At 49.8% G+C, this 16,582-nt stretch overlaps 1 protein-coding gene across 6 annotated transcripts in view; it reads left to right on the top strand.

The window, feature by feature from the left end:
• LOC116426855 (uncharacterized) overlaps positions 1 to 16,582 on the top strand; it is a 33,499-nt gene that overhangs the window by 13,250 nt on the left and 3,667 nt on the right. For all 6 annotated transcript variants that reach the window (XM_076369335.1, XM_076369340.1, XM_076369342.1 and 3 more), the window contains one exon: positions 1 to 16,393. This exon is cut by the window's left edge and continues 3,564 nt beyond it. In XM_076369335.1, coding sequence (XP_076225450.1) covers positions 1 to 16,393 — 16,393 coding nt within the window. The remainder of the gene's footprint in view (positions 16,394 to 16,582) is intronic.

Raw genomic sequence — 16,582 nt, 5'->3', positions numbered from 1 at the left:
GAGAAAGACAAAACGCCGAAAGAGGAGACCGTCCAGGGTGAGAAGGTACAAATAACCGTTTGCGAAGCGTCGAAGAAACCCTCGAGGAAGACGAAAGATGCTTCGAGAGATTCGTTCGAGTCGCTGGAAGACGAGATCGTCGGTTTGCCACGCGAAACTCTACCGATAAAGGACGCCGTTAAAGACACGTTGGAGGGTGTTGTCGAGAAACTGGAGGAAATGCAGCCGCAAATCGAGACCGCGTCACCCGACGCGCTGACCAAGCCATCGGATAAAGTGCAATTCGATATCGGCAAGGACGAAGAAGGATTGGACGCGGAGCACGGCGAAGAAGCGGTGGCCGGAGCTGTGAGGGACCTTAAAGAAGCCGTGCGCGACGTCGGTGAAGTTCTCGCGGGAACGGTCGGTATCGACATCGACGATAAACCGAAGGATGTCACGGAGATCGTGAGGAAAGTTGCCGAGGTCCTAAGGGAGGATGACTTTCTTTCGGACAAGGCGTTGTTTGGAACAGAAACGATCAAAGAGGGAAAACCATTGTCGCCGACCGCGGCTGAAACGAAACAGGAAGCGAAGGCATTCGTGTCGGAAAGTGTGCCGAGTAAACGGGCCGACGACCGCGACCAATTGCCGGACACCAAACCCGCCGTTATGCCGACGAAAGTGGGTATCACCGAAGAGTTCCCGCCGCACGAGGAAGTCGCGGAGCTGATCGCAGAAACAACGACAGCGCCCATTGTTTCGCCTTACAAATCGGTCGATACGATTCAAGCGGCCGATGAGTCTCGCGCGAAAACAGTAACGGAAACCGAAGCGGTTACATCTCCGAAAGACGAAGCGAAAGACGAGGAGAAAGACAAAGTCACAGACGATGCGAAGCGTCGACAAGATGCCAAAGAAATCTGTGCAGAATTGTTGAAGGAAGATTCGGTCTCCAGAGACGAGGTAGAAACCGACGTCCATGCGCGACCAGCGGATTCTTCCGTGGTCGACGTGATGGAGGCCGGTTTGGAAACCGTATGCGTCAAGGGAGCAGTTGAAGCGTCCTTCGACGAAAAACACCGAGAAGCGATAGAAGAGTCCGTGATCGGTTTCGATCAAAAGATTTCCCCAGCGAAGGCGGAAATTGTCACGATCTCGCCTGGTTCGACGCCCACATCGCCAAAATTTGTCACCGAAAAGATATGCGACACTAAAACGGAGAAAAGGGAATTGGACGTCGCCGATAACATTCCCGCCGATATAAAGGCTATCGTCGACGATACCAGTCGCTTGGTGCAACAAATAATCGAGGAGCTTGTAATCAGAAAAAAGAGAATAACGATCGAAATTATAGAATATATCATGGTGGTGAAACGTGTTCCCAGGGAACGTGTGATATACATTATCGAAGAGATAATTGTGAGCAAAGGATATTCGCGAGCAGACGTTGTCGACGACGAACAAGTTTTAAAACTCGACGAATCGATCACACCAGAGTTGAAAAAGGAGCTCGAGGAATATATTATCAACGAATACGTGGTGAAGGGAAAAGTGATTACTATCATAATAATTGAGGAAATCTCGGTGAAATTGATGATCCCGAGAACGATCGTTATTCGAATTATTCGAGAACTTGTAACCAGAAAGGACATTACTGTACGAATCGATCCTTCGTTCGAGTCACAACTAGACGAAATTGAGCATCGGGAACGCCGAGAAGAAGTCTCATCTGTTCCGGAGGTAGATAGAAAACCATCTGTTCCGGAAGTAGATAGAAAACCATCTGTAGAAAAGGAGAAGGAGAAGGAGAAGGAAGAGGAAAAGGAGGAGGAGGAGGAGAAAGAAGAGAAACGGGTAAAAGAAGAAGAAGGAGAGGAGGAAAGGAAAGACATGAAAGCGGAGAAGGAAAGCGAGAAACAGGAGGAAAGGGAGAAGCAAAAAGCGGAGCAAGTTGAAGAGGAAATGGAAGAAGCGGAGGAAGACGGTTTTGTTACCATTGGCAGAAAAGTTTCAAAAGAAAGAATCGATACTGATGTAAAGACGGAGTCTTCTGTTCAAGCGATGGAAAAGAAACGATCCATCGATGAAATACACGAGAAAGACATTATCGATGACTTCGAAGCTGTCGAACAAGAGTATAAAGTGCACGACGTTCGAGTTACCTCTCCTGGAGAGGTGGTCTCCAGCGTTTCAACCAAGCCAATTGAAACCGAGGAAAAAGAGTATGCGGAGGAGGCAGTCGAAGACACTGCGAGCGACGTTGTTGAAGCGGACGAAAAGTTTGTTCACGAAACCAAAGAGAAGGTAGAGGAAAAGGAATCTCGCATGGATGATGGAGAAATCATTGCATTGGACACGGAGAAATTAGAAAGGAAGCCATCGAAAGATCTCGCTACTTCGATAGACGCAACGGAAGTGTCGGAAACGTTCGACGCCGTTGAAAAGTACTTGGACGAAGCAAAAGAGAAAACAGACGCGAAACCGATCATCGACAAGCTTGCCGAATCCGCAGACACATTGGCAAAAACGATCGAGCAATCTGCTGTTGGGGAAAAGCCAACCGAACGCGCCGAAAAAGTGTTGCAGAAACCAGCGGAGGAAGCCGCACCTGCTCTCGAAGACGAGAAAGTCGCGGATCGACTTGACGCAAAGAGCACCGAGAGCGCGGTCACCGTCTCTCCAGAGAAATCCGAACAAGAGGGAATCGACGAGGACAAATCGAGAGATGCGACGCTGAAGGCTGTGGAACCAGCCGCGAAATTAGCGGATGCTACGGGGAGAGCGGCCGAGCCGAAAATTCAGTTGATTCAAATGGAAGGGGTGGAACGTTCGAAGCCGGAAGAGTCGACAGAACGGAAAGAGGGTAAGAGTCCCGATCGCGATTCGATATCCGACGTAAAAGTCGACAGGCGGGATTCGAAGGAAGTCGGAGCTGAACCCGAACGAGAGGAGGCAGAAGAACCTTTCGTTGACAAGAAACACGCCATCGAAGAGAAGGGGGGACAGAAGCTCGTCGATGAAGATACAGGTTCCGTTCGGCGAATGTTAGTTACTGCGAGCAGCGAAGACGGTGGGCACGAAACCGAGATTTGTCCCACTGGTACCATCATCTTCACGAAAACAGTCACGCCGGACGATTCTCTGAAAGATGTGTCCGTAAAATCAACGCCCGACAAAGATTCGTTGCTTCTGGATAAAGATTCGCTTCGTTCCGGCACTAGCAGTCCGGAGAAGGATAGTATCTCTGAGAGGTCGGTCCCAGAAGCCAAGGACGTCGGAAAGATCACGCCCGAAGACAGCTTGGATAAATCGCCACTCGACACGCGAGGCTCGCAAGATCTCGAAGACAGTTTGGAGAAGGTTGGAGTTGGCAAGCCAACGGAAATCAGCAGCGTTTCTCCTTCCATTGAGTCGAAAACACCGAAATCTATGCCGACGAGCGAACAAGATTCTCCGAAAGTGAAGTCACCGGACCAAGTGTCGGTTACCGATGCAGAAATTACCGGATCCGTGGCAGAGGTAGGAGTATCGAAGACACCCGAGTCGATTCATTCGGAGGCTGTTTCACCCGCGGAAACTATTTTCGCAAAGTCGCCCACGGAAAAACAGAAGATCGGTGAAATCGTGCCGAAAATGGATGACGTCCTGCCCACGGAAGCAGCAGCGTCGCTTGCGAAAATGATTTGTCCCGAGAAACCGACGGATATCACGGGAATTACTACTACCACTACTTCTGCTACCACCGATGCCACTGTCACAACTGTGACGACGATGACAACACCAACGAGCGTTAAGCAGGACGAGAGAGAAGTCGATCGCGTTGAGAAGGATATATCACCAATTGCAACCGCTCGAGACCTCGAAGAAAAGAAATTGAGCCCAGCAGCTGAATCAGTCGGTATTCCTGCGGAACAAATTGCTTCGAAGGACAGTGCGTCTCCGACGATCGATGATGTCAAGACTGTTCCAGACAAAGTCACCGCGAAGACTGAGCAATTAGAGATCTTCGACTTGGTAAAAGTTGAAGCGAAACAAACTACAGACATCAAAGATCGCGCAATCGACGATAGGAGCCCTGTTGGCGACGCGAAAGAGGCGGAGGATCGATTGAAAACGTCGAGTGTAACCATCGATAAGCCGGACTTGGAAGGTGAACCCGACAAATCGGTTGAAAAGTCCAGATCGCCTAGTGTCGCGAGCGCGCTCGGTGAGCCGAAGGGACCGGTCGATCGCTCGAAATCTCCAAGTATTGCGAGCGAGAAGTCCGATGAGAAGGATATCGACGAAAGAATTACCGTTGAGGAAACATCGGGTCCCATAGTCGACAAAGTCGGTACGGAACACGTCGACGAGCATAGCGTCGCAGGTGAAATTGCTAGCCTGGAAGATGCGGCTGAAAAGCCAGTTGAGAAATCTAGAACGCCTCCTCCTACTCCTGAAAAACCCGACACACTAGACACGCTGGTAAAACCACTTGACAAGTCTAGTGCGCAGAGCCCATCTGCCGACTTTAAAGAAACAATAGAACGCTCGAGATCGCCAAGCGTTACAAGCGAGAAACCGATAGTTGGCCCGGACGGCGAGCATGACAAAGCACTTTTAAAATCTAGATCGCCGAGCTTATCCGTCGTTTCTGGTGAATCCAGCGAGATTGTAGAGCCCGCCAAATCACCAAGCGTTTCCAGCGAGAAAGAAGGGCCAGAATTGAAAGATATCGATGAAACGGCAGTGGATCGATCCAGACCGGCCAGTATTTCCATTGAAAAGCCCGAAGCAACTGATGAAAGGAAAACACCACCGCAGGATAAACTTGCGTCGCCAACCGCAACAACGTTGAGTGCTGATTCCAAAGATGTCGACAAACAAATATCCGGAGAGACTAAACCGATCAGTGTACCAAGTCTGCCCGTTGAATCAAAGGAAGAACCGCGCGATGAGTCAAAATCGCCGAGTGTTCTCAGAGACATGCCTGAATTGAAAGATCACGATGAGTCTGCGATCGAAAAATCGAAATCCATCAGCACAACTCCCGAGAAACCTGACGTAATCGACGTCGATCAGAAAGACGTAAGGAAATCATTGTCACCGAGCTTAACGAGCCCAATTCGCGATTCGAAAGAAACAACAGACGAACCTCGGTCACCCGGGGCTGTCAGTGATAAAGTCGATACAGAAGCAAGCGAGGAAAAACCATTGGCAAAGTCTAGATCGGCCAGCGTAGCAACCGTCTCCGATGAACCACTTTCAAAGGAGCCGGCCGATCGGTCAAAGTCGCCAAGCATCGCCAGCGAGAAACCCGAATCGGAGGATGTCCGTGAAACCGTAACAGAAAAATCCAGATCTCCCAGTATAACTGCCGATAAAGCTGATTCGATAGCTGTCGACGACAAAGTCATAGAGAAATCTAGATCACCAAGTGTCTCGAGTGAACCTAAAGAACTCCTCGATCATTCAAAATCCCCCAGCATCTCCAGCGAGAAACTAGAATCGAAGGACCTACGTGAAACTGTGACAGAGAAATCCAGATCTCCCAGTGTAACCCCAGATAAGCCTGTCGCAACAGACGTTGCTGAGAAAACTCCAGAAAAATCTAGATCGCCCAGTGTTTCAGCCGATGCGAAGGAACCCATTGACCATTCCAAATCACCTAGCATCGCCAGCGAAAAACTCGAATTGGAGGATCTGCGTGAATCTGCAGTAGAAAAATCCAGATCTCCCAGTGTAACCCCAGATAAGCCAGGTGTAACAGACGTTGCTGAGAAAACTCCAGAAAAATCTAGATCGCCCAGTGTTTCAGCCGATGCGAAGGAACCCATTGACCATTCCAAATCACCTAGCATCGCCAGCGAAAAACCCGAATTGGAGGATCTGCGTGAATCTGTAGTAGAAAAATCCAGATCTCCCAGTGTAACCCCAGATAAGCCAGGCGCAACAGACGTTGCTGAGAAAACTTTAGAAAAGTCTAGATCGCCCAGTGTTTCAGCCGATGCGAAGGAACCCATTGACCATTCCAAATCACCTAGCATCGCCAGCGAAAAACCCGAATTGGATGATCTGCATGAATCTGTAGTAGAAAAATCCAGATCTCCCAGTATAACTGCCGACAAGTCCGATACGGGAATTATCGATGACAAGCATCTTGAGAAATCTAGATCGCCCAGTGTTTCAGGGGAATCTAAGGAACCCACTGGCCACTCAAAGTCGCCTAGCATTGCTAGCGAAAAACCCGAATTAGAGGATGTACGTGAAACTGTGAGTGAGAAATCCAGATCGCCTAGTGTTTCAGGGGAACCTAAGGAACCCACTGAGCATTCAAAATCGCCCAGCATCGCAAGCGAGAAAGCTGAATTGGAGGATGCACGAGACGCTATACTGGAGAAAGACAGATCTCCCAGTATAGCCGTTGACAAGCCTGTTGCGACAGGAGTGGATGAGAAAGCTCCAGAAAAGTCTAGGTCGCCCAGTGTTTCAGGAGATGCAAAAGAATCCGTTGAACACTCAAAATCACCTAGCATCTCTAGCGAGAAACCGGAATTGGAAGATGTACGTGAAACTATAGTAGAGAAATCAAGATCTCCCAGTGTAACTCTTGATAAGCCTGATACGTTAGGTGTTGATGAGAAAGTATCAGAAAAGTCTAGATCGCCCAGTGTTTCAGCTGATGCGCAGGAACCAACTGAACCTTCAAAATCTCCTAGCATCGCCAGCGAGAAAGCTGAATTGGAGCATCCACGTGACGCGATATTAGAGAAGTCCAGATCTCCCAGTATAACGGCCGATAAGCCTGATGCGACAAGTGTCGCTGAGAAAGCTTCAGAAAAGTCTAGATCGCCGAGTGTTTCGGGGGATGCGAAGGAACCCACCGACCGTTCAAAGTCGCCGAGTGTCGCCGGAGAAAAACCCGAATTAGGAGATCTACGTGAAACTGTAATAGAAAAATCCAGATCTCCCAGTATAACTGCCGACAAGTCCGATACGGCAATTATCGATGACAAACATCTTGAGAAATCCAGATCGCCCAGTGTATCTGGGGAACCTAAGGAACCCATTGATCGTTCAAAGTCGCCTAGCATTGCTAGCGAAAAACCTGAATTAGATGATGCATCCGAAAGTGTAAAAGAGAAATCCAGATCTCCCAGTGTAACCCCAGATAAGCCAGGCGCCACAGACGTTGCTGAGAAAATTCCGGAAAAGTCCAGATCGCCGAGTATTTCAGGAGATGCGAAGGAACCCATTGACCACTCCAAATCACCTAGCATTGCTAGTGAAAAACCCGAATTAGAAGATGTACGTGAGTCTGTAATAGAGAAATCCAGATCTCCCAGTATAACTGCCGACAAGTCCGATACGGGAATTATCGATGACAAACAGCTTGAGAAATCCAGATCGCCTAGTGTTTCAGGGGAACCTAAGGAACCCACTGAGCATTCAAAGTCGCCTAGCATTGCTAGTGAAAAACCCGAATTGGAGGATGTACGTGAGACTGTAATTGAGAAATCCAGATCGCCTAGTGTTTCAGGAGAACCTAAGGAAACCATTGATCGATCAAAGTCGCCTAGCACTACTAGTGAAAAACCTGAATTAGAGGATCTATCCGAAAGTGTAAAAGAGAAATCCAGATCGCCCAGTATACCTGTCGAGAAGCCTGATACGATAAGTGTCGATGAGAAAGCTCCGGAAAAGTCAAGATCGCCCAGTATTTCGGGGGATGCAAAGGAACCCACCGACCGTTCAAAGTCACCAAGCATCGCTAGCGAAAAACCTGAATTAGAGGATCTATCCGAAAGTGTAAAAGAGAAATCCAGATCTCCCAGTGTAACCCCAGATAAGCCTGGCGCAACAGACGTTGCTGAGAAAATTCCGGAAAAGTCCAGATCGCCCAGTGTTTCAGGAGATGCGAAGGAACCCATTGACCACTCCAAATCACCTAGCATTGCCAGTGAAAAACCCGAATTAGAGGATGTACGTGAGTCTGTAATAGAGAAATCCAGATCTCCCAGTGTAACCGCCGACAAGTCGGATACGGCAGCTATCGATGACAAGCATCTTGAGAAATCCAGATCGCCGAGTGTTTCAGGGGAACCTAAGGAACCCACTGATCAGTCAAAGTCGCCTAGCATTGCTAGCGAAAAACCTGTATTAGAGGATGTACGTGAGACTGTAATTGAGAAATCCAGATCACCTAGTGTTTCAGGGGAACCTAAGGAACCCATTGATCGATCAAAGTCGCCTAGCATTGCTAGCGAAAAACCTGAATTGGAGGATCGACGTGAAAGTGTAAAAGAGAAATCCAGATCGCCCAGTATAACTGTCGACAAGTCTGATACTATAAGCGTCGATGAGAAAGCTCCAGAAAAGTCTAGATCGCCCAGTGTTTCAGCCGATGCGAAGGAACCCATTGACCATTCCAAATCACCTAGCATCGCCAGCGAAAAACCCGAATTGGAGGATCTGCGTGAATCTGCAGTAGAAAAATCCAGATCACCCAGTATAACTACCGACAAGTCCGATACGGCAATTATCGATGACAAGCATCTTGAGAAATCCAGATCGCCTAGTGTTTCAGTGGAACCTAAAGAACCCACTGATCATTCAAAGTCGCCTAGCATTGCTAGCGAAAAACCTGAATTAGGGGACGTACGGGAAACTGCAATAGAAAAATCCAGATCACCCAGTATAACTACCGACAAGTCCGATACGGGAATTATCGATGACAAGCATCTTGAGAAATCCAGATCGCCTAGTGTTTCAGGGGAACCCAAGGAACCCACTGAGCATTCAAAGTCGCCTAGCATTGCTAGCGAAAAATCCGAATTAGAGGATGTACGTGAGACTGTAATTGAGAAATCCAGATCGCCTAGTGTTTCAGGGGAACCTAAGGAATCCGTTGATCACTCAAAGTCGCCTAGCATTGCTAGCGAAAAACCTGTATTGGAGGATCTGCGTGAATCTGTAATAGAAAAGTCCAGATCTCCCAGTGTAACTGCCGACAAGTCCGATACGGGAATTATCGATGATAAACAGCTTGAAAAATCCAGATCGCCCAGTGTTTCAGGAGAACCTAAGGAACCCACTGAGCATTCAAAGTCGCCTAGCGTTGCTAGCGAAAAACCCGAATTAGAGGATGTACGTGAGACTGTGAGTGAGAAATCCAGATCGCCTAGTGTTTCAGGTGAACCTAAGGAACCCAGTGAGCATTCAAAGTCGCCTAGCATTGCTAGCGAAAAACCCGAATTAGAGGATCTGCGTGCATCTGTAACAGAAACATCCAGATCTCCCAGTGTAACTGCCGACAAGTCCGATACGGGAGTTATCGATGACAAACAGCTTGAGAAATCCAGATCGCCTAGTGTTTCAGGGGAACCTAAGGAACCCAGTGAGCATTCAAAGTCGCCTAGCATTGCTAGCGAAAAACCCGAATTAGAGGATGTACGTGAATCTGTAACAGAAAAATCCAGATCTCCCAGTGTAACTGCCGACAAATCCGATACGGGAGTTATCGATGACAAACAGCTTGAGAAATCCAGATCGCCTAGTGTTTCAGGGGAACCTAAGGAACCCACTGATCATTCAAAGTCGCCTAGCATTGCTAGCGAAAAACCCGAATTAGAGGATGTACGTGAAACTGTACATGAGAAATCCAGATCGCCCAGCGAGAAACCTGAGTCGGTGGATTTACGGGAGGCTGTAACAGAAGAACCCAGAACTTCCAGTACAATTACTGATAAGCCTGATACGTTACGTATTGATGAGAAAGTATCAGAAAAGTCTAGATCGCCCAGTGTTTCAGGAGATGCAAAGGAGCCTGTTGACCATTCAAAATCACCTAGCATCGCCAGCGAGAAAGCTGAATTGGAGGATGTACGTGAAACTGTAACAGAGAAATCCAGATCTCCCAGTGTAACTCCAGATAAGCCTGGCGCAGCCGACGTTAGTGAGAAAGCTCCAGAAAAATCCAGGTCGCCTAGCATTTCAGTGGAACCTAAGGAACCCATTGATCGTTCAAAATCGCCAAGCATCACCAGCGAAAAGCCTGAATTGGAGGATCAAAAAGAAACTGCGATAGAAAAATCCAGATCTCCGAGCGTTTCGGATGAAGCTAAAGAACCCTCTGATCGTTCAAAGACGTCGAGTATAGCTAGCGAGAAGCCCGAGTTGAGGGATCTCGAAGACGGCGTGGCCGAAAAGGCTAGATCCGCTAGTATTATTGGTGAAAAGCTTGAAACCACAACTATCGAAGACAAGACATCCGACAAGTCCAGATCGCCTAGTGTTACAAGCGTGACAAGCATTACGAGCGCAGCCGGTGAATCAAAGGAACAGGCTGACCGTTCAAAATCGCCAAGTGTCGCCAGCGAAAAGCCGGAATCGAAAGTCGTGGGTGAGTCTACGATCAGTGGATCCAGATCTCCTAGTACAACTACCGACAAACCTGACGTAACAGAGATCGATGATGACAAAGCATTCGAAAAGTCCAGATCGGTCAGTGTGTCCAGTGGTCTGGGTGAACCTAAAGCATCGACCGATCATTCGAAAACACCGAGCATTACCGACGAAAAACCAGAATTAGAGGATGTTCGCGAGACCACAGCTGTAGAATCGAAAGCTCCCAGTACGGCTGCCGAGGAACTCGAGAAATCTAGATCGCCCAGTGAATCGAGCGTTTCAGCCGAACGCAAGGAATCATTCGATCGTTCAAAGTCGCCGAGCATAGCTAGCGAAAGAACAGAAGCGAAAGATGTCGGTGAAATCGTGCTTGAGAAATATTCACCTTCTGCCACAGCTGCAGCTGCAGAGAAGCCAGACAAGTTGGCGGAAGACGCAGACAAAACACCGGAAAAATCTGTATCACCCAGCGCTACGAGCGTCACAAGCGTTACAAGCGTGACAAGCGTGACAAGCGTGACAAGCGTCACAAGCGCTACGAGCGTGCCAGACGAGCAAAAGGAAGTTGGTTCGACTGATCTATCGAAATCACCTAGTTCTGCCAGCGTGAAAAGCGAGACAAAAGTAATCGATGAGAAAGTGTCGGAAAAGTCTAGATCGCCGAGTGTTACTAGTGTCTCCATTGAACCAGATGAATCGGCTGAGGGTTCGAAATCGCCAAGCGAGAAAGCCGAAATTAAGGATTCCGATGACAGTGTGCCGGGAAAATCGAAATCTCCCAGCACGACCACCGATAAAGCTGATCTGAGAGACTTCGATGAGAAAGTACTCGATAAATCCAGATCGGACAGCGTCACCAGTCTTTCCGGCGAATCGAAGCAAGTCGGTTCGACCGGTGGCTCTAGATCGCCAACCGTAGCACCCGCGGAACACGAACCGAAGCGTGCCGATGATGTGGTGAGCAGGAAATCCGTATCTCCGAGTACAGATATCGAAAAGGCAGACGCAACGGACGATAAGTCTGGATCCCCGCCGCGTATGGCGAGCCCGCGCGACGATTCGAAAGTAATCGAGGAAAAAGTACTGGACAAGTCCAGGTCAGCCAGCGTTACAAGCGTTTCCGGTGAACCGAAAGAACTCGATTCGGCTGACGGTTCGAAATCGCCGAGCATCTCGAGCGAGAAGTCTTCGGTGAAAGCTGTCGACGAACCTGTACTCGAAAAGTCCAGATCTCCCAGTATAGTTGCCGAGAAGCCTGTCGCGACGGACATCGACGCGAGAAAGCTCGACGAAGCTAGACTAACGGACAGGACTAGTCGGAGTCCGACTCTGAGCGCGAGTTTGAGCCCAAGCCCGGATGGTGATTCGACAGGAATGGCGGATCGCTCCAAGTCTTCCAGCATTCCAAGCGAAAAAGTTGATTCGAAGGCGAGCGAGGAAAAAGTGCTGGAAAAGTCTAAATCGGCCAGCATGACGAGCGTTTCCAGTGAACCAAAGGAGCCCGTTGCCGCTGACCGTTCGAAATCTCCAAGTGTCGCCGGCGAGCAGTCCGAACTGAAAGATCTCGATGGTACAACCGTCGAAAAGCTCGATGCCGACGGCACAGCACCAGAGAAATCCAGATCGCCGAGTGTCGCGAGTCCGGTTGTCGATTCGGCTGGATCGATCGCTTCGGATCGTTCGAAATCACCCAGCGTTGTCGGCGAAAGAGACGAGACGAAAGTAATGGACGATAAAGTAGCGGAACAGTCGAGATCTGCCAGCGTCACGAGCGTTTCCGGCGAGGCAAAAGAACCGATTGATCGTTCGAAATCCCCGAGCATCGCCGGCGGAAAGCCCGCGTCGAAGGATCTTGACGAATCTACAGGCGTAAAGTCCAGATCCCCCAGTATCCCCACTGAAAAGTCTGACACAACCGGTGCCGAGATCAAAGTCGTTGAGAAATCTGGAGCGGTGAGTATGGCGAGTTCGGTTAGCGACTCGGAAGATGTACTTGGTTCGGACCGTTCGAAAGCAGCTAGCGTTGTTGGCGAGAAAGCTGAACCGAAAGGTCTCGATGAAAGCATCGATGGAAAGTCTAGGTCTCCCAGCATAACTACAAGCAAATCAGACATACTATCCGGTGACGCGAGATTGGAGCCACAAGACCGATCACCGGAGAGCAAACAAACCTCTTTGGACGGATCTCGATCCCACAGCTTACACGACACCGACGATAAGAGTTGCTCGGCCGAATCTACAGCTGGAAGCGTGTACGAAGAGAAGTCACTCGAAAAAGATATCCGAGAAAAACTTGAGAAGGAGAAAGAGGAGAAGGAAGAAAAGGGAAAGGAGGCAGAAACGGGAAAAGAAAAAGAGGAAAAAGATTCACAGGTCGAGCAGGTTGGTGCACGGAAACGTAGAAGCGCGGATGGAAAAGAAATACCCGAATCATCGTTTAAATCGGAAGATCCGACTAGAATCGAAATCGCCCCTACGAAATTAATCGAGAAAGAGTTGGAAACCATCGATGGCATGAAAAGGGAATCATCCGCCGTTGCCGCGGATGTCTCTGTTAAGAAAAAGACGGAGCAACTGGGAGAAGAGCAGGAAGAAGATGTGGTGAAAGTGACGGCCGAGAAAAAAGCAGATATCGAAAAATACATATTGGAGGAATACGTATGGAGGAAGAGGAAAATTACAATATCCGTGATCGAGAAGATCGTGATGACGTATTCGGTGCCAGAATTCGTAGTGATGGACATCATAGAGACCGTTATCGCGAAGGAGAACGTGCGGAGGGATTCGGTTGTAGACTTTGTCAGGGACAGAGTGGACAGTCCCGAGGAGAGCGCGACAACCAAGAGGACTCCGACAGACGCTGTCGAGGAGAAGGAGGCGACGCGACACGGCACGCCGGTCGAGCGTTCGGTAGGTCAAGATCAGGACAGAGAGCAAAGGGATGGGAGCGCAGGCTCGAGAAGCCCCAGCGTGTGTTCCGACTTGATCGCTTCCGATAAATCTACCCAAGACAGTCCCGTTCACTCCGAGCCGCACGGCCACGGAATGATTGCCATTACGCTGCAGAAGAGAACGGAAATCGAGAAACTGTTGGAAGAAGAGTTCATTAGAAGAGCAAAGAAGATCACGGAAGAAATGCTGGAGGAGGTCATTGTGAAAACACACTTGCCGCGATACATTATTCTGGAGATAATCGAAGAGATGATCCTGGAGAAGAAGCTTCCGAGGGACTCGATGATCGACGTACAGATTTATCCCGATGAGAGTTACGAGAAGGAGGATTATCGCGGGCAAAAGTCTCGACACGAGCTCGTCGAGGACGCTGCGAAACCGACTTACGATTACGCCGACACGGCAACCGAGTATTCAGAGGCGCAGGACGGTCAAGAGTTGCGCGGGTCGATCTCGGACTATCCGGTAAATTACGAGAGCCAATTTCACAAGGCATTCGTCGGTGGAATGACGGAAATCCGTACAACCCACATCACGACGCTGTCGGGGAAATCGACGCCGGACATCACTCGCGACGGAACACCGGATTCAGTTTCGGAGCCTACGGCTTCCACCGTCGAAAGGGTCGAAGAGAAATCTCTGGGAAGCAAACCATCCGATTCGGGTGCTTCACCGGACAAGGGGTCCGGATCGAGTCTGGACGGTGCGACTCACGCGGCTGAGACAGTTGGCGTGTTAAAGGAAAGCAAAATTGAAGGACTGGACGTCTCTCAGCCAGCTCCAGGCGAATTGGACAAACCGGAGAAATTGGAGAAGAAGGAAGACGGGTCGAGTCCTTTGCAAGGGCACGAATCCGAGAAAAAGATTACGACTACTGTTACCACCGAAACGAGCAGAGACGAACAATCTGCCGGCGATCAGTTCGACGATCAGGTTATAGTGATCAAGAAAATTGTGAAACACCAAGTGGTGGAGCAACAAGAACCTCGAGTGATCACGGAAGTGATCGGGCAACGCGAGACGACCACAGACGGAGAATCTGAAACGATCGAGAAAATTGTGAAAAAGGAAATAATCGAACAGAGCGAGCCAGTATATATCACGAAGGTGATTAAGCGGGAAATCATTGTTTCCGAAGACGATATTAAAGATGCGAAAGATTTGGAAAGAGTAAAGAGAATTGTAAGTGAAGGCGGAGTACCGGAGATCGTCGAAACGATAACCACCAAGACGAAAACGATCGTCGTTACCGAAGAACCAACCGTGACGATCGGCGATTCGTCGTCTATCGAGAAAAGTTCGAAAGGTAAAAGTTCGGCCGAAACAGCGGAACGCAGCGACAGTTCTAAAGAGGATGCCGAATTAACCGAGGAAACGACAGTGACCAGTATTAAATCGGACGATTACTTGACAGCGGACGAGGGCATGTCCGATACGAAACAAGCGGCCGATTCTAAGCGAGAAGAGGAGAAACGAATGGAACACAAGAAAGGAGGGGAAGCAGAGGAACAAGGAGAGAAAGCGGGCGGACAGGAAAAAGTAGAACGAACGGCAGCAGAGAAAGAGGCAGAAAAGGGAGCGCAGAAGGAAAGACAACCGGCATCTCCTCTGGCACGAGACGTCGCGACGGGCTTTAGCGGTGCCGGTGCCGCGGCCGTTCAGTCGCTCGTCTCTGGCCGATCTACGCCAGACAGTAAGAAGGCGGAGGGCAGATCGTTGACTGCGACACCGGAAGGTTTCCGATCGGGCGAGGTTGTAAGGACGATCATTACGACGACGAAAACGGTCTCGGATGACGGCGAGATCGTGACCACTACCAGAGAAGTCACAGAAACGACAAACGAGAGAGGTGAAACTATCGTTTTGGCGGAGAAGGTCGACGTTAAAGTGGACGAATATTTGCCTAGCAAGGATGCGGCGGAGTCAGCGATCAGCAGCATCATCGGCGGTCTAAAATTGTCCGACTCGGAGAGCCAAGTCGAAGGTTCCGAATCGAAGGAGGCGAGCAAACTCGGCCACGAGAAGCAAAGTGGCTCCGGTGATGGCGACGACGAACAGTGGACGTTCTCCCATGCGAGCGGTCGATTGAGATCTGCACCAGAGCCGAGCGAACGCGTCGGCAAACACGGTTCGTCGGTAGGATTCTCCGAGGCTGCCATGAGCGGTAGCTTTTACGGTGAACTGCCGGCCGTCCCCTCGCAAATCAGTGCCATGAAAACATTCCAAGAGGACTTGGTCGACAGCGGGCGCAAGAGCAGCGGCCCGATTCCGATACCGAGCAGCGATTCCGCGTCGAAAGTGTTTACCGTCGAGAAAGAATACGCCGGCGGTTACGAGGAGAAACCGGACGCGAAGAAATACGTGGACGAGGCCGATCTCGATTTCGAGAAGGCTCTGATGGAATCCAAGGAGATGAAAGAGCCGCTCGACTCGCTCGCCAGAGGAATATCGGCGAGATACACGAACGGCAGCGTTCGCGGCGATGCGTCGGACGGGACGAGGATGGTCGAAGGGGCCGAGGATGGGAGGGAACCGGCCGATTCGAAGAAAGATCCCCTGGACGGTTGGGGAACCCCTCTCGGCCTTCCGTCGCCGAAACCACCGCGCAAGTTCAACTTGAAGAGTCCAGCGATCCAGTCCGGAAACACAGCCGAGATGGTCGCGGACGCGAGACAACAGTTCGATACCATCAACGAATGGGGTGAACCGCTCAGGCTGCCCTCTCCCGCGCTGGTTCCGGTCAGCAATGAGCTCTCGAACAAGGGTGCTCCGAGTACACCGCGCAAGGAGAAGAAACAAGCGAGGAAGGTCTTGTCCGAGAACTTGAAGAATAAGAAACGCTCGGAGAGTCCCGGCAAGAACGAGAAGAAGATCAAAGACTCGAAGAACAAGATTCAACCTGTATACGTGGATCTGACGTACGTGCCCCATCACGGGAATTCCTATTACACGTCGCTGGACTTCTTTAAGAGAGTACGCGCGAGGTATTACGTGTTCAGTGGCACAGAACCAAGCAGGGAAGTCTACGACGCGTTACTGGAGGCCAAGAAGACTTGGGAAGACAAAGATCTCGGTGGGTTTTCTCCTCGGATTGATTTTCTCCGTGCTTTCGGAGACTTTTCCCCCACACCTACTTACATTCACGCCTACACTCGCACCTACACCCACGCCTACACCAACGCCTACACCTACCCCACACCTACATATACATTTACAACTGTATTTCTAGCCATAGTGACTTTTCACTCGTTATTCTTTAATA

The sequence above is a fragment of the Nomia melanderi genome, chromosome 1 (genome assembly GCF_051020985.1).
Source record: "Nomia melanderi isolate GNS246 chromosome 1, iyNomMela1, whole genome shotgun sequence".
In the NCBI taxonomy this organism is placed as follows: Eukaryota; Metazoa; Arthropoda; class Insecta; order Hymenoptera; family Halictidae; genus Nomia; species Nomia melanderi.
This window is presented reverse-complemented; position numbering and strand designations above follow the sequence as displayed.